Below are 26,770 nucleotides of genomic sequence, written 5' to 3' on the forward strand. Positions count from 1 at the left end.
GTTCGATGTCAGTGAAACAGCCGTGGATCCTACACACTGACTCCCCAAGGCAGGGAATGAATGAGTGAATGAATAAAGGAATGAATTTGCGAGTGAGGGCCGTGCTTTGACTCACTGACTGAGCACCTACTCTGTGCCAGTGAATGTGCCAGCCACACAGGAGGCCCTCAAACATGCCCACGTGCTCTCTTACAGGCCTGCTGCCCCTTGAGGCCGCCACGCCAACTGTCTTCATATTTTTCTGGCCAAACTTCCCCAGACAGATCTGCAGCCCAGGGGTCCTGTTCCCTCACCACCTCCAACCTCCTCGACCCCTGACACTGGCCGTTACCTCACCACAGCACGAGAAAGGAGCTCTTGACACCCTCCAGACCCACAGATCCTGGCCGGTCCCAATGGCTGTTTCTCTCTCCCATCCCTCCAGACTTCAGAAGTGCAGAGGGCCCTCCTGCTGGGCCTTTGTCCTCTTCCTCAGGGATACAGGACATTTCTGGTTCCCCCTCCCCATCTGTCATGGGCCCTCTCCCTTCTGAGACTCCATTCTGCCTTGGTGACCAGGCTTACCCTGGGTCCCACTTCCATTTCTGCCCACGTCGTGCTCAACCTCCCTTCTGAAGCCGTGGTCCCTTCAGAGTCTTGAGTTGTATATTCAGTGCTTAACAGACTTCTGCGGGAAACCCCTACCCCCTCCTCAAACTCATCTCCCCTATTCCTGTCCCCCACTCCCCCAAACGTTTCCCTCCCATCCCTCTTATTTCCCCCCAAGGCACCAACATGTCCCTGTCACCCAGGTTTTTCTGTCTTTGCCTCCTAGATCCAGGCAGCAAACAAGCCTTGTTCATCTTCCCTCCAACCCCACTCCCACCCCATCCCTTTCCCTTCATCCTCCCTGACACACTCTCTTCCTCCTCTCCTTTCCCTGCCTCCCTGCCTCTTGTCCCCTCCTATTCACCATCCAAAAACAGCCACGGCCCCCCTAGTCACCACCATCTGGCCCCCACACCTCTCACTGCCTCCCACCCCGAGCCCTCTGCATCAGCCATTTGGACCTCTATGCCAGTCCTCAAACCAGCACAGACCTATGCTCACCTCCCATCTCCCTACCTCCTAAAACAGCGTTCTCCTCCTCTATGACTATTCAGACCCTTTTCATCCTTCTAAGCCTAGTTTAGGTACCTCCTCCTCCAGGAAGCCTTCCCTGACCAGGCCGGTCCACCTGATCTCCTCTACTCCAAACCCTCTTCCAACTGACTGTGCCCCTTATACTTAAGTTTAACCATCCTTTCACCCCATCTAGATCACAAAGGTCCCTGTCCCCTCCCCCTAAGCCAGAGCACACAGAAGGAATCCACTGAGCGGGACCCCTGAAGGGGAGGGCCAGATCTCCTTCTGCAACTCTCCCTTATTTTAGTTGGAACTCTGCTCCCGGGAGGACTCCAGAGCTGAGAAAAGGTAAAGGCTGGACAGAACTGGAGGTGACATCAGGGGCAGATAAGGTACCAGAAATGCACCAATGTGTCCTTGTTCCCTACAGTGAGGATGGGGATGGGCACACTCTCCCCCCTCCCCAGCCACACCCAGCAGTACTTGGAAAGGGGGACAGAGCCAGACAGGTGCGAGAGCAGGGACGGATGCCCCCGCAAGGCTTGAATGAAAGGATGCTGATGGGATTAACCACCCTCCCCTCAGCCCTTTCTCCCAGAGTGGACAATGCCTGGGTCTCAACGGCCAACGTGCTGCAGCTGTCAAGGCTCCTACCAAGGTGGGACTGGAAGTAGAAGGCCAATCCCAAGAAAGAATTTTCCTACGAACAAGAAGGGCATACGTGGATGCAGAGATCCAGGAACCCAAGGACCTGGGAGAGCTTTACAAAGGAAGCTCCGCACCCCACAAAGAAGGAGACAGACAGGTCCTGGACCAGAGGCAGGAGCCCTGACTCCCGTCTACGCCCTACTGATGACAGGAGAGAAACCAAGGCACAGAGAGAGGAGTCCTCTAGCTCAAAGTCACACAGCGAGTCTTGGGGGGAAGGAACGGGGTGGGGGAGGGGGGGAGGTAAAAGACCCCAGAAATTCTGGGCTCTGTTCTTGCAGGTCGGGGCCCAGGAGACCCAGCCTTCTGAAGCTTCCCTTAGGGGCCATATCACAGAGGTGCCGACCCCAAGGTCTCAACTCCACCGCTGGACGGACCCTCAGACTCAGAACACTCAGTCCACGACGAGGCTGTCCCTCTCCCTCCCCACCACGCTCTTGTCTCTCCAAGACAGCCGTCCTCTGCTCAGTCCAACAGCCTGATTAGAGGCTGGGCTCCCTCTGTCCAGTCCCATGCTCCAAATTCCAGGGCTGCAGGCAGAGGTCTGGGTGCTGACCCCCCACCCCCTTCCTCCCCCAGGCTCCAGAAAAGGCCAAGCACGGCAACGGGGCATCCGCTTTCCCCCTCTGCCTCAGACGCCTCTCGGCATCAGGACGAGCCCGACCCCACTCACCTGCTCCCGCATCCTGTCTTGCTGACTCCGCAGGGCTAGGGCGTGCTGGGGGTACTTGCTCTTCAGGTGGTCCATGAAGGCATCGCGCTTGCGGTCAGCATCGGCCTTCTGGAGCCCGCTGAGCGCCTCCAGGCTCTGGGCCGCGATCACCGTGTGCCGCCGCTCCGACGTGTGCACCAGCCCCACGTTGGAGAAGCGCCGGCCCCCGCTGCCCCCGCCTCCGCCCCCGCCCCCCAGGGTCCGGTACTCCCGAGGGTACTCGGCATCGTCTGCAGAGAGCATGGGGGGGCTGCTCCGCTCCGGATCTGCAAGGGGGGAGAGGGGGGACGGCAGGGTCACCGTGTGCCCGGCCTGGGACTGCCCATCTCCCACCGGGACCACTGCGAGGAGGGGTTGGCCTAAGGGGGGGGTGGCACGAGGCACCTGGGGTGAGGCAGGGGCTGCCTGCCCCCCACTAGGAACAGCAGAGGCAGAAGGGGTGGCTCCAGGGAGGGTGGTGAGCAAGGGCAGTGTCCAGCTTCCTGCCCTCTGCCGGTGGTTTGAAGGATAATGACTGTGGCTGAGGTGCTGTCCTTTGAGGCCAAGGAGGGCTTGGAAGCAGGGGTCCTGGACACCCCTCTAGCCACACATCCCCTTCCTCCTTCCTTATGCGGGGCTGAACAGGGGAGGGAAGGGGAGTTTCCTTTTAGACGCTTCCTAAAAGCTGTGGAAAGGAGCCTGCACTGTCCTTCTCTCAAGAGCATCTTCTAAGGAGTGGGGCAGGGGCTAGCTTCCTCCCTCAGACTAGCATGTCCAGGACACACTTGTCTTTAGGCTGGGGGTTGGCTTGGAAAAGGGTCAGGACTAGGAAACAGGGGGGAAATGAGGCCAAAGATCAGGGCCTGGGACATGGGAGCCCCTTTCCCTTCCCTCCCCAGAGACAGACAGACAGACAGACAGACAGGAGAGGCTGGGCACAGAGAGGACAGTGAGAGATGGACTGGGGACAAGCTCAAAGAAAGCAGAGAGGACAGCTCAAGCTTTCTCGCCGGGACCCTCCCCTCCCCCCTCCCTTTCTTCAGGCTGCCTTCCCAAAACACACACGAACAAGTTCAAGACCTGTAAGGGACGCACAGGGGACAAAGTACAGTACAGAAGCCAAAAAAGGAGAGGCCGGGGGTTGAGGTCTCCATGCAGAACCCTGAAGCCCATCCCCACATACCCATCAGCCTTGAGCCCTTGGCCTCCCCAGGCCCAGCTCTGCTGTCTCCTACCCTCCAGCCTCAACGCTGACCTTCCCAAAGCCCAGCAGGGACAGCGGTTCCACAGTGTCACCCACACCAGGGGTGGGAGGCATTGCTGGGGCTTACCTGAGTCATATTCCTGGTCGTAAAACAGATTTGCCCTCCCTCATCTCCAGAAGTCACCCCCCTTGAGAGACAAACTTGGTCTCCCCAGCATACCCCCAGCCTCACAATCCACTAGCCTCAAAGCAGCACCCTGAGGTGTAGCCTAGCTCTGGGGGGACTCAAGCACCGTAGCAGACACAGACACCCCGATGCGGGGCTAACTCACAGGGCCGACCGGGGCAAAAGAGGAGGGGCTGAGGATTCTGTGACCCAGCCACGTTCCATCCAGCCCAGCCCCCGTCAGCGCCCTCCCTCCACACATCCAGTGTTCATCAGGCCCACTGCCGGGCCTCCGTCGCCTCCCGTCCACCACAGGAGGAAAGAGGAGTTTCAGTCACGTTCTAGGAAAAGCCACCCCTCGCCCAACACACTCGCACACTCCTCCCTGGGCTACGGCAGAGGCATGTAGATCTTGGGGACTGACCCTCGATGACCCAGCACCGCCCACCAAAGCCAAGGGAATGGCTTCCGTGGACACAGAGCTCCAAAGCTTCCAAGGTCCTGACTGATTGCCGTTACCACAGCCTTCAAACCTCCTGTGTGTGTGTGTGTATGGCGGGGGGCGGGGGGGGGGCGTATTCCTGTGGCCCTATTTCAGAGAAGGCCAGTGACACACCCAAAGCCACAGTCGGTGGTAGAGGCCAGATTGGACCCCAACATTTATTAGGTTTGCCTCACCCCCTCCCACCACACCTTCCTGGCCAGACGACAATTGTTTATTGATGGAAAAATGGTACCACCTCCTTGTTTGCCTGCTGTCTCCTCACCCTGGCGCTGAGTCTGGGGTCCTTCCCTCCTCCCTCCCACAGGCAATTGTCCCTCTCACCACGGTCACAACCCTCTGTCGTGCTCCCCGAAGTGAGGTCCAGATACCCAAGAGATGACTGGGGGAGGTATATCGTTTCACAGCTTAATAGTTATACCTTTATTTTCAAGGATTAAAAAGAAAAAAACAAGAAGGCCCAACCACTGATTTCATGGGTACTGTTCCTTGGGATGGTAGTGAGATAAGGTTTCCTTTAAAGTAAATTTATTAAGTTCAAAGTGAGTTAACATATTGAGTTAAGACGGTGAGAAGGTTCCCTGGTAGGGAAGAAATTCCTGAAGCTGGCCCCCGATTGAGGCTGGGAACCCTGGGGCCATCTCGGTGGGGACCCAGTCCTTGCCCTTGAGGAGCTGGTGGTAACCCACGGTGGCCAGTGAATATGGCCGAAAGGGAGTGACCTGATCATCATCTAGAAGAAGAAGAACTGGAATAGGGGTTGCTCTGCGCACAGGAGAAATAGCCCCAACCGGAGTCAGGGGGCTGCCTCCCATGACCCTTAAACTCTCTCTTCCACTCACCCTCACCACCTGCTGGAGGTCTGCAACCTCATGGGGCACAACTAAGCAGGAGGAGACCCTTGCTGGCCGAGAGCCCTGGACACTCCGTAGTCCTCCCTTTGCCTAGGCTGGGGCAGACTCTGCCCAAGGCCTGGCTGCTGGAAGCCCAGCTCTAGAGCCCAGCATGAGCCCTGCCTGAGCCAGAGGGCCCTCCCCAGTGCCAGCCAGCCAGGCTCGCCGTGCCTCCTAGGGCTCTGGACGCATATAGGTGCACGGGGAAAGGTCTCCAATTCACATCTGCCCTCCTGCCCTTCCACCCTCCTGGACTCGCACCCTCCATGCCAGCACTTCCTCCCCTGGCTCCTGGGGCGGGGTGCGGCGGAGCCTCAGTGCATCCGGAGTGGGGCAAGCAGTATGCCAGCTTGAGAGAAGCAGGTACTGTGGGGAGGTCTCGGATCACCCAGGCTCTCCCAGGTCGATTAAAGGGGCGAGGCAGGTCTGGCAGGGAGGGGTCCCGGCTGCTAGAGCGGGCAGCGGGGAGGCGGAGGCTCCGGACAGTGGATCACTACAGCCCCATGAATCTCACAAAGGTGGGCAGCGGTGGGGAGAGAGCTGCTGAGCAGGCCCGAACAGAGTGGAGCAAGGACCAACTCCTCCCTGCCTCCTCCAAGTCAGGGCTCACCCCTCAGGTGCCTGGGCACCGGCAGAGGCCGGGGTCATGGGTGAGGCAGGAGCTGGATTCTAGGGGGTGGCAGAGAGGCAGGAGGGGGTAGGAGAGACAACCTGCTACCTCTAAGGGGAGGTGGGGCTTTGATTTGAAAAGCTTTAGAATCTGTTTAAGAACCTTCAAGATCTTTGGCTTTGTTGAACAGAGAAACTAGGCTCAGGGAAAGAGGCGAGGTGCCTGCGTAACCCATGAGTCCTAGCTCCCTGCTCTGTGCAGATGTCCCCCCACTCTGGGGCCCCAGCGCACCGGGACAACTGGCCTGGGATTCTGGGTTGCGGGGCCCATCCTGTCGCCCTTGGGAGAAAGAGGCCCTTGGGGGCTCTGAGGGCTCAGGCGTGGATTTATCTGAGCCAGCCCTGGGCGCTTGAAGTCAGAACATTGGGAGAAAATAAACACAGGCCAGAGACACCCTGGGTTTAGAGTCAGCTCCTTCCCTGCGGGGCCCCGGGTTAGCCATTCGATCAACAAGCCTCTTCCCCCTTGGAGCCTGACGGTACTAATCTGTAAAATGGGGACGTCCGCCTCTAAACCCCGCTTCCGGGCACTGGGTGAGAAGCCGGCAAGATAACGAGGAGAAAGCACCCTGCTTTGAATTAGAGACACGCCTGGCACATGGGCTGTCGAGACAGCAGGACAGCCTTCCCGTTACTCCTGTTCCCGCTCCAGCCACCACTGAGATCTTAAGTGACCCTGACCCTCCCCAGACTGAGCAGCCCAGTGAGAAGGCCAGGAGGTCGATTCCAACCTAGCAAGCAGTAGGCTCTGGGTAGCAGTGGTTCTGAGCAGATCGATGCTTGCCGTTTACCAGTAAGGGGCTGGTGGGGGGTGGGAGTCTTGTCTCTGGTGGAGAGGCAGAGGCAGGGGGCTCTGAGGGCAGGGGAAAAGTGGGGAGACCCTGGAGGGGAAAGCAGAGCGGGGGTACGCTGCTGGAAGGGGCGCTGGGACTGAAGGTCCCTGAGGGATGGGGGCTTGGGGGATTCAGAGAGACATAATTTGGGCCTGGAGGGTTTGCCAACTCCCCAAGTATCCTCAGTGTGCAAGGCCAGCTATAATTTTCGAGTCAGAGATTCAAGCTGCAGGGAAGATGCCCAGGACTGATGAAATCCAGCTCAGAATGAGGGAAAAGGAAAGTGGGAAAAGGGGGCCTCGGGTCACCCTCAGCTCAACCTTTTTGGCCTGGGCAACCAGTAAGTGAACCCGCCAGAGGCTGGGATGACCAGGGAGCAGTGGGCGCCCCCCGGTGGCCGGCTGCGGATAAAGGCGCAGGTGCTTGGGAAAGAAAGCGACATTGTTATTTGTTCCACCAACTCCAAATTCCACGTTTATTTAGGAGCCCAATTTATTTTTATCCTCACTGCATTCTTTTACATGAGATCATTGTAACTCAAGATGAGAATTAAGATCCCAAGGATTCAGTGACACTCTCTCATAAGCCACCCAGACCCTCCCCACCTGGCGTCTTTACCCCAGATGTCACCAGCCCTCAGGCTGTCACTGGGCAACATCCACCCATGACATCATCTTCAGAGGAAGAGAGAGTGGAGGAGAGGAGAGGGGGAGGGAGAGGGAAGAAGAGAGAGGAAGGGGAGGAAGTAGAGGGGAGAACAGAGCTACGAGCTACAGAGAAGAGAGGGCTCTCACGGGGGTGCCTGCTGTGAGGACCCGGAGTTCAGGACCTGGCTCCCTTTCCCCAGAGACGGGGAGGCTGGACAAGGCTCCTCCCCTGGGGACCTGAGAGACCTCACAGGTGCGCCCCCATCCATTGCCTGGGCAGAGGTGGTGGCTGAGCACCAACTCAGGGAGTACAGAGGACCTTGGGGCTAGATCGCAGTGAGGTCCGCAGGCAGGGCAAGGGGAGGGATGCCTGGAGATTGCTGGAAAAGTGGAGGGCCTGGTTCATACCCAAAGTGCCTTGCCCACAGATACACACACACACACTTGAACACATGCGGTGCAAGACTCCCCCAGTCCCACCGTCTGCAGCCGAAGCAAGAGGAGCCCAGGTCACCCAGGGGGAGCCCCAAGGCGACTGCCACCATTGACTGTGCCTGACAAGTCCATCCTGCTGGGCGGCTGCTGCAGTCAGGAAGTGCACTGTGCTGGGAGGTCAGAGGCCAGAGGACAAAGGTCAAGCTTGGGATCACCCCTTCACCCCCGCCTCCCCCCGTGAAGTAGCTGGCCCCTCGGCCTTTGGGCGCCCCTGGCTCTGGGGGCCCTCAGTCCGCTGTCTGTCCGTGGGTCCTTGGAGCAGAAGCCCGTCTGTGTCGGTTTTGTAAAGCCATCTTTTCCGCCCCATACCACAGCAACCGAAATCATTTTCCAGGCAATCGCCTTTCTGTAAACATTCCTGTGTAGTATCCCCCCAAACTGCTAATGCCCAGCACCCGGTTGAGTCTCCCTGTCACTCCAACCGGAGCCTCAGAGGTGGAGGTGGGCAGTGGGAGGAAGGGGCATTGGAGGGGAGGAGGTGGCCACACCGAGGATTAAGGGCAGGGCTTCAAGTCCAGCTCCTGGCACGAGCCTCCAAACCTGCCCCCGTGTTTCCCCATCCCCCCAGCCCAGCCCCACTGCCCTGAAGGTCAGGCCCCCTCAGGAGAGCCTGTCTGGTCCGGGAGGGATGACAGAGAAGAAGGGGGAGGGGATTCCATGGAAGGGAGGCCTGGGAGGAAAGGGAAATGACTTGTAATCATGGGGGTGACGGTTAGTCAAGAAAGGTGACTCCCTGGAACCTGGGAGCACAGGGGCAAGGCCAGTCATCACTGAGTCCCCGGGGAAGGCAGCTCCCTCTGTCCCTGAGGTGTGAGAGGGAGGACACACAAGTGGGGAGAGGCCAGGTGGAGCACATCCCACGACGGACCACTACCCGGGCGGTGCAGTGGTGGGGGAAGGTGGGCAAGGCGAGAGGGCGCCAGAGGCAGGATAGTCCTTGGCTGGTGACACCGAGGCCCCCTCCCCACCCCCCAGCACTGATCTACAGAGTCACGGTGGAGGACAGCCTGGGGTGGGTCGATTCTCCTGGCAGTACAGCGGGGAAACTGAGGCTCAGGGAGGCTGAGGGAGTTAACAAGTCACTGTGTGGACTCCCTTCCCCGGGCTGGGGGGGAAGAGGGGGAAGAGGACTGTGGCCTGTGACCCCCTGGACTCCTCTACCCCCACGTCCAGGGAGCCCTGCTACCCCCCAGCCCCCAGGGAAGCTGGGCGTCTAGACCCGGCTGGGGAGCGGGACGGAGACGACAGAGCCCCGGAGGGAGCCGGGAGGCAGGGGAGGGTGCAGGGCACTGCCAGCCTCAGCTTCACGCAGGCAGAGACACACGAACCAATTTGCGCAGATTTAAAACCCACCAAAGGCCACTTGGTAAACGAGTCGGAATCAATTAAAGGACCTCGGCAGGGCTGGGGAGGGAGAGCTCACCTGCCTGGGTTTTGACTGCTCCCAGCAGAGCCTCTGGGGCTTTCCCCAGGGAGAGGGAATTTGAGAGAGAGAGAGGGTGTTGGGCTCCCGGGGGATAGGGCGGGCACTGCCCCAGCCAGATGCTTCCTCTGCCAGCTCTCGCTTCTCACCCGTCCACAGGCTGACTCTGTCCTGCACCTTCTGTCCACTTGCTCAGACTGGGAGCCCCGGCAGGGCAGGGCCTCTTCCCCGAATCTGGGCACATCACAGGGCAGGGCCCAGGTCTCCTCCCTCCGATTGGGAGCCTTTGTCTCCCCCCTTAGACTAGGGACACCCCAGAGCAGGGCCCCTGTTTCCCCTATCAGACTAGGGGTTCGCCTAGGACAGAACCTTGTCTCCCCCTCAGACTGGGCAGGACCTGTGCCTCCTCTCTGAGGGGCACTAGGGGCGGGCCCCTGTTTACCTCTTTGGATCAGACGCTCCCTCTGGGCAAGGCTCTTGTCTCCTCCCTCAGACTGGGGCCTCCTTGACGGCAGAGACGCCACTCCGCCCACACTGGGTGGTCTTGCCATCTCAGGAGTGGGATGGGGGCCCGGGGACAGTCAAAGATGCCAGGCTTGGTCTCAGTGCCATCCCTGCCAGCTGCCCTGGCTCTGCGTGGCCCTGGAGTCCTCGCTTCCTTCTACCTGCTGCCCTCTCCCCCCCGACTCCCCACGTCCACGGGGCACAGGGCACAGGTGAGGCCCCTACCCCGGCGAGGTGAGGCCTCCCTCCCTTCGGTTCTTCGCTCTTAGGCAAAGAGGAGTGATGTCTCAAGACTGTTCAGCTAAGCCTTGCCTGCGTCTGTTTTCCCTCCAGTCAAATGCCTTTAACGGGGAAGGAAACGGAGGCCCAGAGAGCGAACCGATTCATTCGGGAGCTAGAAGCAGAGCCAGAAATGGAACCCTGGCCCCCTGGCCCCCAGGGACAAGGACTTGTCCACACCTGTCTGCCACTTCCCCGAAAGCAATTACCAGGGGAGCCCCTCTCCAGGCCCCAGGCAGGCAGAGACTAACAATCTCCTTAGGAGGAATCAGCAGAGAGGTGGAAGATGTTGCAGCACCCTCGGCCCCAGAGAGAGAAGAGCTGTGGATCACAGTCCAGCTGTACCCCCAGGCGCCCGCCCCAGCCCAGTGGCTGCTTGCCACACAGAAACCAGGGTCCCCACGTGGGGTCCGGACCATACTCCTCAAAGACCCACCTCTCCTGCGAAAGGGCCAACAAGCCAGCCTCTTGCCCAGAATTTCAGATATAGGACCCTCCCTCTTCTCCCTGCAACCCTCCCCCAACTGCCGGCAAAGCTATGGAATTACCAAAACTCACTCAACTTGGAGGTGAGAAAGCTCTGTTCAGACCCAGCTCTGCCGCTATCTAGTTGTGTAACCTTGAGCAGGTCAGCAGCGTCTCTGAGATTCAGTCCTTTCATTTGTTTTTTTTAAACTAATAACAGGCGTGTGGGTTGTACACTGCAGGAAGGCACCGGCCTAGGGAACGGGTGGGGGACAGCTCCTTCCTGATCTGCCCAATCGCCTGATTCCCTTTCACTCCACAGTCAGAGTTTTCTCAAACCCAGGACGGTAGGGTTTGGATTTTTAGCCACTAATGAAGATCTGGCTAATTGGCTTCCCCAGGAAGGGCAGGGGCAGGGATGCAGAGGGGAGCACATCACCCCCAGTCTGAAGCTGTCGCTGGAAAAGCTGGGAACAGCCCTGGCGTGTGCCCACACAGCCCTCACTAACAAGCTAACTTCCGCCTGGCGTCTCCACCGTCACGTGCCCAGGGAAGGTGTCCTGTCAGTCCCACATCTCCTTGGAGAGGCAGCAGAGAGGAACACAGGCTGGGAGGAAGGGAAGTAGACGGTGGAAAGGGAGAGAGGCTGATGCCTGTCCTCCCAGCTCTGCCACTGCTCAGGGGCGGCTGTCAGTGAGCCTCCTCTCCTCGGGGGCACTCGAGCCTCAGGGTGCCAAGGCCAGGGCAGCAGGTGTGGGCAAAGGGACCTTCACCATGCCCCTATAGCTGCCTCAGGCTGAAAGCAAGCCCCGAGGGAGGCATCCTGTTCCCAGGGGGAGGGACCCCAATCTCTCGGAGGTGAGGGGTGGAAGCCCCACCCATCACCCCACCTCCCCACAGGGAAGTGTTGTCAGCACCCAGGATTCATTGAGGGCCTCACAAATGTTGGACAGGAGCCTCAGCCCTGCTGTCCCCCTCCACATCCTCCGCTGAGACACTGCCCTTCATGGGATCAGGCTGTCTCGAGGAGGCTCTTCCCAGGCCCACAACCCAGCACCCAGACAGCTCCCTCAGACACCAGGATGATCGGGGTCCTGGTGCCTCCACACTCCAAGCACAGGTCACCGCGCTTCTGCTCCTCACACGTCTATCGTCACGCCTGTGCCCCCATGGTACATGCCCACACGCCCAGCACAGGCTCACGAACGTGTGCCCAGTCACGAAGGCCTCCCCTGCACCCACCACAGACATCAACGTGGGCCCAGCTGCGACTGGGTCACTGCAGGGATGCCACCTTGGGTGTTACGTGGACAGACAGGGTGCTGTGCCCACGCACACAGCACATACATTTACAACCTCTCCACAGATCGCAGTGCATCTGGGGGCTCCCTCAAGTGCCAGCTCGAGGCATCTCCAGCTTGGAGCGAAAGACACTGGGGACCCCACTTGCCCATGCTGAGTCCAGCTACCCCTTCTCAGAGAGGCCGCTTCTTGGCACCTCTCCTGCTTTGTCAAGTTCAGAGTCCCCTTGCGAAAGCATTGACATTTTGTCTACAAATACAGGCCACTCCACTCTCACCAATGTTTACCCAACCAGGTGATGCCAAGGACTGAGATGCCCCTCCTGGACCTCGCACCCCCAGCCCTTGTCTCCCTCTACAGGTGCTCAGCCTCCTGCACCAGGACAAGGGGCCGGCGGGCCCTGGACACCCTTCCACCTGCTGCTGGAGGGTGAAGGACAGGGCTCCTGGGCTGCAAGTTTCAGCCCTCACCTCACAGGTCAATTACTCTACTGCCCTGCAAGCCAACCGGGTACAAACGGCCAAATCTGCGTCCCAGTATGTTCCCTTCTTAGGGATGCTAAGGTCAGCACCAGGAGAGACTCTGGAGGATGGAAGATGGGGGAACCCAGAGAAGGGAGGAGGAGACTCAGAGTTTCCTGCCTGACTGCTGGGTCCAGACTGACCTGGGAAGCCTGACCAGATTCCAGGGGCATCTTTCAGTTCTCCCTGTTGCCTAACCTGAACCGTCCCACCAGAGCAGGATCCAGGAAGGTGGAGCACGAGCTGGAAGGCAGGGGAGAAATAAACAGTCTCCCCTTCCCTCTGGAAAAGACTTGAAGCCTCCAACCTTCTCGTCTCAGTTAAATCCATCCATCCATCTGGAGTGATGAGGTTTAAACCCAGCACCAGGCTTGCTGGATGCCGTGGGGAAAACGGACCAGCCGTGAATGACAGCACTCTTGATACCCAGCCCTCAACCAAGCACACTCTCATGACAGCCCACAAGGGGCTCTGATAGCCTCTATTCATTCAGTTCTCAGAGTCACCTCGTGACGTTGCTCTCCCCCCATTTTACAGGTGAGAAAGCAGAGGCTCAAGAAGGGGTGACTTGTCCGTGGTCAGAGTTGCCAAGTGGAGAAGCCTGGTCTCGACTGTGGGGTTCTCAGCCCGGATCCCCTTTCTCTCCTTTACACCCTGCTACCCCTGAGGAAGACGCTGATTCTGCCACCAAGGCATCCCTGAGTCTTCGTCTGAGCCACTGGGCCAGAGCCCTTACGTCCCCTCAGTCTGTCCAACTCCCTAAGAAGGGAACACTCGAACAGGCCCCTCCCCAGAGAAGCGCAGAGACCCTCAACCCCATCCTTTTTGGGGAGACCTCACACCAGAAGAGTGGGGACCCTTCCCCAGGGCGTGGCTGAGAGAGGAGGGGCAGGGAGCAGAGCTGCCCCAGGGCCACAGAAGCCCAGGCTGGGAAGGGGGTCCTGCCTTTCCACAGCCCTCCACTCATACCTTAGTTTGGTACTGAGTCCTCCCAACCCCTGCCACAGGCTGTGCTGACACAGAACTGCAAGTCCTATTTCAGGAACGCCATCCAGCCAGGACTTGGATTCCTCCAGAAACAGACAGCTCATTACATCTAAGGCACCAGTTACCTTGTGGAACTCCTCCTTCCTTAAAAAGAGCCAGAGTCTGTGCCCATGGCCCTCAGAGGGGTCCAGGGGCAGGGCACGATTACTTCTCCCTTCAGGGCAGAATGAAGGCTCCTGAACCAGTATCTTCTCTCCTGAGCCCAACACCTCAAGTCCTTCCTTCTGTGGCCTGGCTTCAGCCCCGGGCCATGTGCACTGCCCTCTGTTGGGTCGGCCCCATGTTGTCACCACCGCTTTTAGCTGGTGGCCCTCAAAACTGCTCCAATGGTCCAGATAAGGTCTGAGCAGCCCAGATGACCCCTCTCTGCTTCTGCTCTCGCCAGCCCTCCTCCTGCCCCCAGCATGTGTGCCAGGGGAAACAAATGCCAGGGCATACTCAGCCCTGCTCTGGGACCAGAACGTACCTTCCTTATCTCCTGCTCTCAACTCTCAGGCCTCCCCTGACCTCGGGCCTCAGGGCCAACTTGTCTCCTCCTGCCTGGGATGGACGACTCTCCTGGCAAGGTTAGCTCAACCTGCCGGCTCCTTCTAGGCACTTCCTTCTGCCCTCTGCTGCCTGGCTATGCTAATGTGATTCCAGGAGTCTGCTCTGGGTCTTAGCCCCTTCCTAGCAACTATGCCCTAGCCCCAGCCAGGCACATCCCAGCTACAAGCACCAAAGCGTTTGCCCAGGAGTCTGAGTGGGCAGCCTGCTCTGCCCATAATTCTCTACTTAGTGGCCTGAGGCCCTTGATACCCTGTCTGGAAGCCAGCCATCTCAGGGGCGTGTCCAGCCACTCTGAGGACTGGAAAACCACAGCCCACACGATAACATCTGATGCATGTTAACCACACAGTGCTTCCTCTTTGTTAACCTACTTCCTCCTCACCAAACTCTGCCCTCCTGCCAGAGGGCCCCAGGACGGAGAGGCTCCCTTCCCCACAGCTGCTTCCCAGCACTCTGCCCCGTATCTGCATCCCATGCTCGCATGGTGGCTAATTCTGGCATCTCATCAGACAGTAATTATGGGGGAATCAGCAGTGCTGTCATCTCGGCAGCTCGGCACCTGTCACCACGCCGCCATCCCCAGGCGGCTGGGATGGGACCGGAAGCTGATGGAGGAGGGGTGTGCTGGGGTGAGGGGCGTCTGCTCCCTCCCCGCCTCTGCAGCCCTCACTTCCTTCAACCCTACCTCCCCACAGGTGCACGACGCATGTCAACAAGGTGGCCACTAGCCACACCAGTGCTCCCCGTTAGCCAGGCCAGGTACTGAATGCATACGCCCTGCGTCACGCACAGGCATGCCCGTGACCACACAGAGCAAGAAGGACACAGCACGCCAAGGCTCCAATCAAAAATTGCCCCTTCCCATAAGTGTGACTTTGAACAAGTCGTTTTACTTTTCTGGATGTCAGTTTCTCTAATGGCAAAATGGGAAAAATAGTGCTTACCTTGGGAAGAGGGGAAGAAGTAAATATGTAAAGTATCTAGCACAGTGCCTGACATATGGATGATCACGTAGTCACTCAACAAACAATGAGTACACACCTACTATGCACTGGGCAATATGAGGATGCCAAGATAAATGAATTGCAGTTTAGCAAAGACCACGCTGGGGCCATACTGGGGCACAGGCATTTTGTTTAGCTGGTGGTGCTTTGTTTTGTGTCTTTGAATTTTAATGCCTTTAAGGAACACAGGCACTCTACTCAGCGCAGTCCTCACCATTCCCTATCGTCCTCATCCACTGCTTCACTCGTTTCCAGCCCCTGAAAGCACTGAGTTTGCTGCCCCAAAAGCAAACATGAACTAGTAGGCTCAGTTATGTCCAGAACCGATGCCACGAGACATTTGACAGAGCCTTGGGAGCTCAGGGGGCGAGCCCGGAGGTGGTCAGGGAGGGGCACTTCAGGGAGAAGCAGAAGTGGGAGGTGACAAAGGCAGGGTGTTCCTGGAAGAGGAGGTACAGAAGCAGAGGGTCACAGAGGGAAAGGGGAGGGCCACTGGGAGCTGATGGAGACAGAGGCATCTCAAGGGGTCCTTCCTAGGGCTGCATCTCCGGGCCCCAGGCTGCAGCGCCTCCCTCTCCTCCAGAACATTTCCTCGGTGGTTCTTGTTGGTGGAGCTACGATGTAAGACCACGTTCCCTTGCCTCACAAGCAGCATCTGCTGTCCCGACTAAGTCACTGAGTCACTTCCCTGACCCCATGGAGAGCAACACAGCCCCACTCTGGCTCTTTACAGATGTAAAAAGTAAGTCTGGGAAAGGACTGAGCTCCCCGCCTCTGGGAGTATTCCAGAAGAGGGTTAAGCGAAAGAGGAGGGCAGTCAGGCCCCCTCCCTGGTTCCCTGCCCCTGAGCCTCGGCCCCTCTGCCATTTGTGTGCGGAAGGGGGGGTGGCCTGTGTGACCAGGACGCGGGGTGAGGGGAAAGTCTGCAGTTTCCAGTCACTCCTGCCTTCTCCTGGCAGCAGCCACCGAGGGGGGCGGGGGAGGAGAGCGGCATCGTTGCTCTTTTAGGAAAATGGTAATTTTAATTAAGAGGCAGACAAACGAGCACTCTACAGATTGTCTCCGAGCAGTTATTAAAAGGCCATCAAGGCATCGGCAGCCACAGTGGCGAGGAGGGCTGCCTCCCCCATCCGCCCGCCCGGATTGGGGCCGAAGCATCCTCCAGAGAGCTGGAGAAGGGCTGGAGGATGTGGAGCCTGCGAACAGCCAAGGCAGGGACTCTGCAGCCCCTCTCCCAAGGGCGGTCAGGGGCAGCACACAGACAGTACCCAGGGCACAGCCTGCTCAGCCCCAGGGAGGGGCTGGGGGAGGCGCAGAAAGGAAGCCAGCAATTGGGCATCCCCTGCTGTGGGCTGGGCTCCGGTCCAGCTGCTGCTGCTTTTCCCGTATTCTTCTCAACAAGCCTGCCATCTTACGGGCAAGGACGCTGAGGCTCAGAGAGGGAGAGTGGCTTGTCCAAGGCCACACAGCTAGGACATGGTTTATGTGAGCCTTGGAACCCAAATCAGACTGAGTCTCAAGTCCAGTGCTCCAGGCTGCTGGTCCTGGGCACGGAAGTGAGATGGGGGTTCCCAGAGGCCCTCTTGAAGTGGCCCCAGCTCTGGCCCTGCCCGCAGGGCCCAGGGTCACGGGCACTTGGGACCTCAGTCACTGCCTGCTTGGCAGGGACACATTATAGGAGAGGAGTGCCATTGGGTCAGGGGACACTCTGCAGGGACATGAAGTGCAGAGCAGCTGCCAGCAGGGGGAGCAGGGGCGGATGGGGCATCAGTGGACGGAGGGTCACAGCCCTTTCCAGACAGCCAGCCAGGCCACAGCCCCAGGCCCCACAGCCAGTGAATTCAGCCAACCCCTTAACCTCTATCTGCTCACCACATAAGCAACGAAAGAAACTTCGCTGTCTTGGTCATTGTTGGCCTCTGAGCCTAGACCAGTGCCTGGCACAGAGAAGGTGTTCAGTAAATCTGTATTGAATGAAAGAAGGAAGGAGTGGACGGAAGAATGAATGAACGATTCAATAAATGAAATGCGATCACAGGGTTTCAAGTGCCTATAAACTAAACAAAGCTGTACTGAGGTCGGTGTGGTCCCCATCTTCTCCCATCGCCCCCCCTCTGGCCGACGCTAGAACATGGGCTGCCCCTGATGAGAAGGGCCCCTTGCTCCTGACCCCCTCTCCCCAGGCCATCTCTCCCCTCGACAGAGGGCTCCCGCCTCCTCCTCCCTCCCCAGCCCCACTACATGGAGCTTCGCGGCCCGCACACACATGTACATGCACACGTGTTTGTTCGCGCACACTGACTCACATGCACACACGTGCACACACGGACACATTCTCGGCCAGGCAAGGTGCCCTCCCCAGAGTCAGGTCTCTGCTGCCCCCTCCCCTGGCAAAGGCCTGGGCCCCCCAGGGATAGCCCCCTCCCCCGTTTCTGGCCCCCGAAGCTGGGGAGAGGCACCAGCTAGGGAGCAGTGGGTGGCAGGATGGTGGGGAGAGGCCCCCCTCCTGGCTTACCAACCTGGAGACTTTAAACAGAGGGAACAGAGTCCTGGAGGCTTCCCTCCTGCTGCACGCTGGAGCCCTGGGTGAGGGACAGGAAAGGAGGAAAGTCGTGAATGAATGCCCAGAGCTGGAGGAGAGGAGCTGAAGAGAGGAAGGGGCTGGGGCAGGGCTCCCAAAGTGGGATGGGCCCTGCAGGGGCCTTGGGCCTTGGGGGAGGAGGGGACGGGGACAGAGCAAAGCAGAGCATTAGGAGGTGTCCCTTTGGGGGGTCACTGAGGGCTGGGGGGCAGGCAGGACAGACACTGGGTGTCGGAGGAAGAGCAGGGGCTGAAGGGGCAGAGACACGGGTGGGAGACAGACAGGAGGACAGACAGCAGGACAACACAGAAAACAAGGGGGTCCCCAGAGTGGGGTCCCCAGGATAGACAGCCAGCAAGCCAGGCCTGGTTCTCCTCCCAGAAACGGGGGCAGGCTCTTTACTGGGGTCCACACAAGACCCCCATCTGCCTCCCCCAGCCAAGGTCGCCTCATTCTGGAAGGCTGGTGGGTTCAGAGTCAGAGGGGCCTGCCTTCATTGCTCTGCTGACCACCCCCTCCCAGCCCAAGAGACCCCCATCTGCTCCACTCACCCCCTAACCCTGAGGAAGGCCCCCCTTCTCTGCCCACAACAGAGGAAACAGGGGTACTTCACACGCGACACGCGCGCACACACTCCTGCTGTGATAGGGGCTTGCCGGAAGCCCTGTGCCCAGCTCCTGACCCCCACGCACCCCCAATCCTCAAACTGCCAGGGCAGGGCCCCCCTCAGGTGTCCGTCATGCTGCCTCGCTCTCACTCTGCAGGAAGTCCTTCTAACTGTACTCTACCTCTCTCATGCCCCAACGCCTGTCTGCTGCCTTTCATCCTGGGGCGCGGCGTTAGGACCCTTCCTGCACGGAGACACTGTGGGCCGGGCACCCTCTCGGGCCCAGCCCTCACTGGCTGTCTCGGACCCATCCACACGCACATCACGTCTGGCTACAAGCATCCTCAGAGCCCCCTGCCAATCTGATGTTTCCAATTTTCCCACCGATTACCCAAGACACAGGCGTCCTGGGGAGAAGCAGCTGCTGTACCCAGATGTTGGGACATTGACTGGGGGAAGAAATCAAGAATGTTCACTGACATATGTAGCCCCAGAGGGCTTCCTGGACAAAGCAGTGGGGTGGGGGGGGGCACAGAAGGGGCAGGTGGACAGAGGGGCACCAGGTGGGGGCATGAAGACTCAAGAGGCCTAGCTCCCCGCTCACCCCTGGCCTTAAGTGGCAGCTCCAGGGGCCCAGCCCCAGGCCGGCTGGGGTGAGAATCTGGGTTTTAGGTAAGAGGCTTTCTCACGTATGTCTCTTTTTCCTGGGAGAAGAGCCACCCATTCGTTCATTCAACTGGACAGTGAGGACGAGGATGAAGACAAAGACATTACTGTTTACTGAAAGCTCACCATGTGCCAGGAGCTCCGCCTAAATTGCCTCATTTAATCCTGGTACCCACCTTGTGAGGGAACCACGGATACCAGCCCCAATTTACAGATGAGGAAACTGAGCTTCAGAGACGTGAAGTGACTTGCCCCACACCACACAGCGAGTGAGCCACAGGGCTGGGATGCCAGCCCGGATCTGTCCGACTCCAGAGCCTGAGCGCTTGGCCCCTGAGCTGAACTGCTTCCCATCCATCCTCCCCAGCCTTTGGCGGGCTCCCATTCAGTGCCCGCTGGGAAGTTCTGCCTGAAGTCTAACCTCTTTCCATCCCATGCTCCAGCATAAACTATTTTTTACGGACAATGAGTGGAGCAGAAGGCCTCACTTCAGTTTCTTTCTGCCTCATCCTAGGAGTGGGAAGCAGATAATTCTAACCGTAGGCTGCAAATGGACCAGGGATCAGGGGTGGGGGATGAGCTGCTGGCTTCAGGAGAATTGGCTCCTCCCCAGCTTCATCTTTAAGTCACTTCTGCCTCTCCGGGAGCCCCTTTCCTACTCTCCCGCCTCCGTCACAGAAGAGGCTCCAGGAAGCCCCTCAAAGGTCTCTTCTTGTTTTAACATCCAGAAATCCCCCCGCAAGCACCCACGCTAGGGAGAGGGGGCCTAAAAAGTCAGGGGCAGCAAAGCGAGAGTCGTTGTCAGTCCAGACAGCCCTGGCTTTCCCTCAGAGTCCCAACTTTCAACTTAGAAGAGGGCTGGGACAAGAATGGGGACTCAACAGGCCAGCCTGGCCACTGGGAGGGGATGGACGAGGCAGGGGACAGCCCCGGAGAGGAGGCATAGAGGCCCGGGTGTATCTGCAAGGGCTTCAGTGAGCCGTGGAATGCCTTCCCAATGAACTGGGATCGTTAATTCTTCCTCAATGAGGCAGCTGCTGGTGCCTGGGGTGACGCCGCAGATGCCTGCTGTGTCTGCAATTATCAGCCTCCCTGGGGTGGAAGGAGCCAGCAGGACACACACCCTCTCTGCCTCCTAGGCTCTGCACAAACATCTCCAGCTTAGGGCCACTCTGTGGGGGTCTCTGGATCTGGGGGGCCCCCTGTGGGTCCCTGGGTCTGGGGTCTCCAGCACGCTCTGTGACTGGGGTGGGACAGAGAGCAGGGTGCTGGGATGAGGAGGTTGGCAGAAGTGAGAAAGGCAGGCCGTGTGAAAACCCAGCTCCTTCCCAGTCTCAGTGCTACTCCACTCCGGGATATGCAGGCAACCGGGCCAGGTGGCTGAGGCTACCAGGAACCAGGAAAAGGTTGTGGGGGAGAGGAGCCACCAGCTGGCAGTGCCTCCGCAGAAGAAAAGATGGACTGGATTATAGTCCCTGGTTGGAACGGAGTGCTGCAAAGCCTTTTTTTTCTGGAGTGGGAGGAAAACAAGACTGTAGCTGAATCCTATAGCCTCTCGCTTATCCATCTTCTGGGCTGAGAGGACAGATTTAGGCAAGATGTGCCTTCAGAGCAGGAGGGACTGTTTGCAAGGCGTATGCAGGCGCACAAAAGCACCAGTGTTCTCTTGGGCCAAATCTCCATTTTTCCTGGTTTAGCTGGAGCTGGGAAGTATTATTCCCACCGTCTGTGTGGCGAGGCATGTATTATCTCAGGAGAGAGGAGGTGGGTAGAACCTCTGACAGTTGGAAGGGACTTTAGAGATTCTCTAGTTCCACCCTTTTCTCACACCGAGGACACTGAAAACCAGAGGGGGCAACTAACTTGCCTAATGTCACACAGCAGTAGGGGAGGCAGGCAACCTGACACCAGTCCAAGGCTTGCTCTTCACCCCGCACTTGACTTCTCTGCCCTGGGGGATCAAAGACTGACTTCGCTGTAACCTCCTCCTCCCCAGCAGCTCTGAACTCCTCTTCATCACGGCCCCCTGCACTCTGGCCAACCATCACAGCCACAAGAGATGAAACTGGATCTACCAAGTTCCTTCCGATAGCCCAAAGGTCATCTCAAAGGTCATGCCAACCAGTCCCCTGCCCCTAGGTACAACACTGACTTACCTGCGCTCACAGACACCTATCACTGAGGTAAGAGATGCAAAAACACCGCCTCAGAGCAGCCACCCTTCGTGCACCTGGGGGTTTCCCTCCCATCTAACCTCGATTCCTCCTGCTGCAGCGTGGGCCTGTTTCCTCTCAAGCTGTCCTGTGCAAAAACAGGGGGAGGGGGAGAACAGGATTCCCCGCCTCCAAACCCTCCTGTCTGCCCTCCTGCAGCAGAGAGGATGAGGGCAGGGTATCCCAGGGTGGCTGGGCCCTGAGCCCGGTGCGTGTGTGGGGCACGAGGGCTGCGGTGGGGAAGCAGCCGCCTGTGTGGGAGAAACAGCTCTTCTGGGAATTGTCCTTCTGACTCTTCATCTCCTGCAAACTCCTGCATCTCAGGGTTAGGGGAGGGCCTCCTCTGGGTTCAGAGACAACCATTCCCTCCCCATACCATTTATTGACTGTTTATCATGTGTCAGGCACTGTGCTGGACATTTTCACCTATTATTTAAGTTTCACAACAATTCCGTGGTCAGAAACTAAACTGCCCCCCGGGTCAGTTCCTCCCTGGGACTAAATCTAACCTTGATCCCTCTTGCTGTGTTTCCTCTGGCCCCGCCCACCATGGCGGTGGAGGGGAGTTTTGCTCCTGTCTTCAGAATCCCTCGCCTTACTCAGTGGCCCACCTTATCTTCTCCTGGCTGCCAACCTTTACCCCAGACTTGCCCCACGTGATGAGTATTATGGGGGTGAAAGGAAATGAGGCAGGTTGGGGGCTGGGATGCAGCGCACTGCCCCGTGCCAGACACAGAGCACATACCAGGTGGCAGGGGAGAAGGCCCGTGAGATCAGTCGGGGTAGACGGAGGTGGGTGCAGAACTGAGAGCAGCAGTTTCTCCCTCCCTGTGACCCTTGCAGGGAGCACCACGCCTCACCTGTGGTGTGCTGGCCAGGCAGGGCCCAGATATGCCATGATCCTGTTCTCAGTGACCATCTCTCAGGTCCAAGTTCCAACCCACACATATCCAGAGCCCAGGGGCCTGAGCAGAAGTGGGCAGGGCAAAAGACGGCAGGACTTGTCCTGGACTGTGAAGCTGCCTGTCTGGCAGCTGAAGCCAGAGGAGGGACTCTTACACCTCTTACACCTAGCTAAGCTCCTGGCGTCTAGAGGTGCTCAGGCCCTGACCCCTCTGCCAGGCTCAGTGGGGTTTCACACACCCCGTGGTAGCCACAGGCAACCGTAGTGAATTCACACCCACTTGGTTTCACTGTTTGGACTTTCTAGAGCCGGAGTGATGAGGGTAGGGGTCCCCTCCACTAGGGCTATCCCCCCATCCTGCCTCTAGGACGGCTGGAGCACAGGAGCCACCTCCCCAGGGAATTCTCAGGCCTCACCCGGCTTCCATCCCTCTGGGAGATTCCAGCAGTGACAGCCTGGGCCAATGGGCAAGGGGAATTGGAGTGGTGGGTGGGGCTCTGGTCCCCGTGGGCGGCACCCTCCCCCTTCAAGCAGGCATCATTGATATATGCAAAGCATATGCAAATCACCCAGAAGAGAGACACAACAACGGTGGAATGTCAGAAGAGACCTTGGAGAGGAGCCAGCCTGTGCCCCCTCATTTCACAGGTGAGGAAAGAGGCCCTTGCCAGGAAGGGACTTGCTCAAGGTCACTCGGACATTTGGGCGCTTGAGGCAGGATCCTAACGAGGTCTCTTTACTCAGTCCAGTGCTCTTTCCATGACAGTCCTGTCTTCCATGTGGGGGGGCCTACAAGATGGTGAAGGGGTCACAGGGCCTGTAGGGGTTCCCTTGGACCCTTCCCTTCCTCCTGTGAGCCTGAGTAGTGGATGTGGGGGAACCATGGGCAAGGGCGGCGATGATGCCTGGACAGTGGGCGACCAGAGGTGTGGAGGGGCCAGAGGCCGGAGGCATTGGTTTCCGGCAGCCAAGCAGTAGAAGGCGGCAGGAGAACTTGAGTGTCTGAAGCCCAATGTCAGGGCAAGGTGCCCGCTGTGTGCGGGGAGGGGGTGGCGCCCTCACTACACACACATCTCTAAGCGCTCAGAGGCCCCCTTCCGCCTGGACTCTGATGACTATGACTCCTGACAGACCATAATAGTCAACTCAGGCTGGTCCCTTCCGTGGCTGCAGCTCCTTCCCTCCCTCCAACCAGCTTGGCTTCTTAACCTTCCAGACAGTCCTAGAAAGCAGGACAGATGCTAAGGAAAGAAGAGAGACAGGTATGAGGGGGCAGACAGACAGAAAAGGGGAGACTAAGGAGCAGAAGGGGGAGACAAAGAGGAGAGACAGCGGGAAGGGCAGAGGGAGAAAAATGGAGGGGCAGGGATGGGGGGGCACCAGGGGGGGAGAAAGTGGGGGGATCTGAGGAGCAGAGGGGAGAATGTGGGAGCAGTGGAGCCGAAGGGGGGGCTCCCAGCCTCTGGAACTGAAGGACAAGGCTGGAGCCTGGGCGAGGGGCATAGGAGCCCCATCGAGGCCTGAGGCTGCCTGGCAAGAGTAGGGGACCAGGTCCCTGACCCTCTGCCCACCTCCCCAGCAAACACCCCGGCTGCCGGGAAATCAGTCCTCCCTCTTCTGCCTCCCTCCCTGCTCTCCTTCCCTCCCTCCCTCGGGCCAGGCAAGCGCTGCTTCCCAGCCAAATCCAAAGCCTTCATCTCTGCTTTTCAGAGCTGGGAATGAAAGAAGGGGAAGCAAGTTCAGCCCTCAAACCCGCTGACGGCCAGATTTTTATTATCTTTGCTCGAATGGGCCCTAGGAAGCCAACAAGGGATTCTTCAAAGAGCATCTGAGTGGCTCATTGAAGCCTGCACCTGCACCAGCCCACCCACGATGGGCAGCTGGGGCTTGGGGCGGGGGCACAATCTGTCCCCCACCTCCCACCAAACCCAGAGACCAGATCGGAGGCTGCCTGGAGCCTCACCCTTCGTTCTCTGTGCCTAGGCAGGGGCCACTCGGTCAGGCAGCCAGGCTCAAAGGCTAGACCCAGGCCCACTGGGCCTCTGAGACCGTCTCTGTCCCTCTCTGGGCCTCGAAGACACAAACTAAGGAAGAAATCGGATCTCCTTGCCAGGGCTTGGAGGAGATAAGTGCTTGGGATTCCTCGAAAGCAAAGCTTTAATGGCAAGCTCCAGATCCTTCCCCTGAAATCTCTGCCTGCCCACCCAGTGGCCTCCCATCTCCCTTCCAACCAAGCCGCCCCTCCATTCCCGAGCCCCAGGCCCACTACTCAGCACCCTCAAACCCCAAACACAGCTCCCTCAGGTCAAACCCTCAACCTCGTCTCCCTTCTTTCCCCAAGACCTAACCTGGGGTGGAGATGGGGCTAAAACAGATCTGGTACTTCAAAGAGCCTAGCCCCCTCCCTCCTAAGCTTGGGTTTTGTCAGAGAAAGCCAAGGTTCGAACTGGGCAGACGGCAGCCGCGCCACCATCACCCCCAGCTCTGACCACACCGGTGAGATCGATGCTCACAGCCAAAGAAGGAATCAATGGTTCTAATTAAACCTTTTTTCCAGGGTGGGTCCCTAGCCAGAGAGAGAGAAAGAGAGAGATCATCTGGGGCTCTGCATCACAGCACCCAACTCTGCCCTGTACATATGTAAGAAACATGGAACCCTGGATTCCCAGCAGGAATCAGGCCATGAAGACCCCAGACCCCATCCCCTCCGCGTTAGGCAAGGAGGCGAGCGGAAAGCATGCGGTGGGATCAAAGCTCCCAATGGCTCATTCCCAGGGACCCTTCCCCTAGAAGAGCTCCCCGTCTCCGCTCAGCAGTGCCTGAGACCACAGTTGCTTCTTCCAGATCTCCAGAGCACATGGGGGACCTGCATCTCCATCCCGGCCCTGAGGGTCATCACAGAGAACTGGCCAACATGGTAAGGGCGGAAGGAGCAGGGGTGGGGGGAGCACTGGACAAAGACCCTCTTGTCCCCAAGGCGCAGTGGCAGGAAGCCAGGGCAAAGCCTTTGCACTTGCTGCCAATGGTGCCTGGGTGCCCGGCAGTCTGGGTGGAGGGGGGAATCTTATTCTTGGAACCCCCTCCTGTTATGCTCCATCCCTTGCTTCCACACTAGGCCACCAGCTAAGTCTCTGCCCCAACAACTCCCAGCTTGCCTGGAGCCCTCCTTCCTGTATGAATGCCGGACCCTGACACTTGCCCACAGGGGGCCCAACATCAACTAAAACCAGCAAAAGACCTCACACGGAAACCATAACTGCCCCCCACATATGTACACACGCGCAACCATGCCAGAAACCACCACCATCACAGCTGCCACCAGTGATGACAAAGCCCCACGTTTTCACAGTGACAGTCTCCCTCAAAAGCATCACCAATTCTTTAAGACCAGCAAGAAGGATGGGGAAGGGAATGAGAGAAACTGAGGCACAGAGTTAGACAGCAAAGCAGTTGGCTCAAGGTCACCCAGACCAAGATATCCAGAGTTGGAAAGAAGGCATCCTATCCCCACCCCAAAGTGCTCAAACCCAACACCAAGGAATATTCAGACCCACAAGCCTGGAAGTCTGGTCATCTGCCCCAGACTCCCAGCCCTTATCTGTTTCCCCCTCCCCAAAACAACAGTAGCTCCAACACCTTCTGAAAAGCTCCAGCCAGGAACCCACTTCTCCTAAAGTTGGGGGCTGCAAGGACCTCCTGGTTCCCTCGTATTTGGGAAGAGGGACTGGCAGTCCAGGATCTCCTCCTTGCACACTCCCTGTCCTTGCTCACCTGGCTCCCCTCGGCCCCCGGGGTCCCTCGGTCCAGCCTCCTCCCTGGAAGATCGGGCGCTGCCCTCCGCTGTCCTCTCCCACCAGGCCAGGGCAAAGCGCCGGAGGCACTGCCAGGGCTGCATGGGGAGGGGTGGGGCGGAGGGGCTCGCACCAGCAGCTGCACACACCCCGCCGGGCCCTGCCAGCCGAGCTGCGGAGGCACCCGGCCGGCCCCCTCTGCTTCCACCAGCATCCTGCTGCCCCCACCGACAGGACTCGGAGCTGGCCAGGGAGCTTCTGACGTAGCAAAGGGGTGCGTGGGAGGGGAGGGGGGGCTAGCGCGGCCCCTCCCCAGCCCCGCCCTCTGCCGCTCAGCCTCCGGCAGTCCCTACTTCCTCATTCACCCGAGATGCTCTCCCCAGCTGGGGGCGCCCTCCCCTGCCCTCTGGCCTCTGCAAGGGGAGGGCTTAAGATCAAATGGCCCCTCCCCAGCCCCTCCCCCTCCCGCCAGCCTAGCGGGGAGCGGGTCCCCAGTCCTGCAACTGCTGCTTAGGCTCCCAGGTCTCCAGGGCTAGGGCCTCGAGGTGACTGGGGAGGGGGGTGCGGGGAATACAGGCTTGTATCCTGGCAACACAACCAACCCCAGAATACACTAATCCTCTTCCTTCCCTGGGGGGCGGGCGCAAAGCGCCTACCACCACCATCCAAGGGCGTGCACCCCATTCTGGGACCTGGGGGAAAGAGGCCTTTAATGCTCCCACCACTTCTCCATCCCCTTCGCCTCCCCCTGCATCCTCCTCTTCCTCCACCTCGGATGGACCACTCCCCTCCTCCGCTCTCCTCACCATCCATCTCCCTTCCTCTTTTCTCCCTCCCTCCCCCCTCCACATAAACCCCTTTAAATTTTAACCCTTCGGGCCCCCTTCCCCGGGCCTCACGAGGCCCTCCCCACCCGGTCTCCAGCCTCTCCAATGCAGGACCCCCTCTCTGGTCCCAGCACTCCTCTCGCCCCGGTCCTTCTCCCAAGCCCGGAGCGCCGCG

The 26,770-nt window shown here is 58.9% G+C and overlaps 1 protein-coding gene across 3 annotated transcripts in view; it reads right to left on the reverse strand.

Annotated features, from left to right (window-relative positions):
* The window catches only part of SRCIN1 (SRC kinase signaling inhibitor 1), a 64,177-nt gene extending 38,168 nt beyond the window's left edge, over positions 1 to 26,009 (reverse strand). The window contains exons 1-3 of one of the 3 annotated variants that reach the window (XM_079905276.1): positions 25,749 to 26,009; positions 17,526 to 17,588; positions 2,486 to 2,790 (exon numbers count right to left, since the gene is read on the reverse strand). In XM_079905276.1, the coding sequence (XP_079761402.1) occupies positions 2,486 to 2,790; positions 17,526 to 17,588; positions 25,749 to 25,872 (492 nt within the window). In that variant the 5' untranslated portion in view covers positions 25,873 to 26,009. Of the gene's footprint in view, positions 1 to 2,485; positions 2,791 to 13,518; positions 13,687 to 17,525; positions 17,589 to 25,748 lie in introns of those variants that run through there. The other 2 variants (XM_079905277.1, XM_079905278.1) reach the window with 2 other exon arrangements.
* Between the last annotated feature and the right edge of the window lie 761 nt (positions 26,010 to 26,770).

Source organism: Stenella coeruleoalba (genome assembly GCF_951394435.1).
Source record: "Stenella coeruleoalba genome assembly, chromosome: 19".
NCBI lineage: Eukaryota > Metazoa > Chordata > Mammalia > Artiodactyla > Delphinidae > Stenella > Stenella coeruleoalba.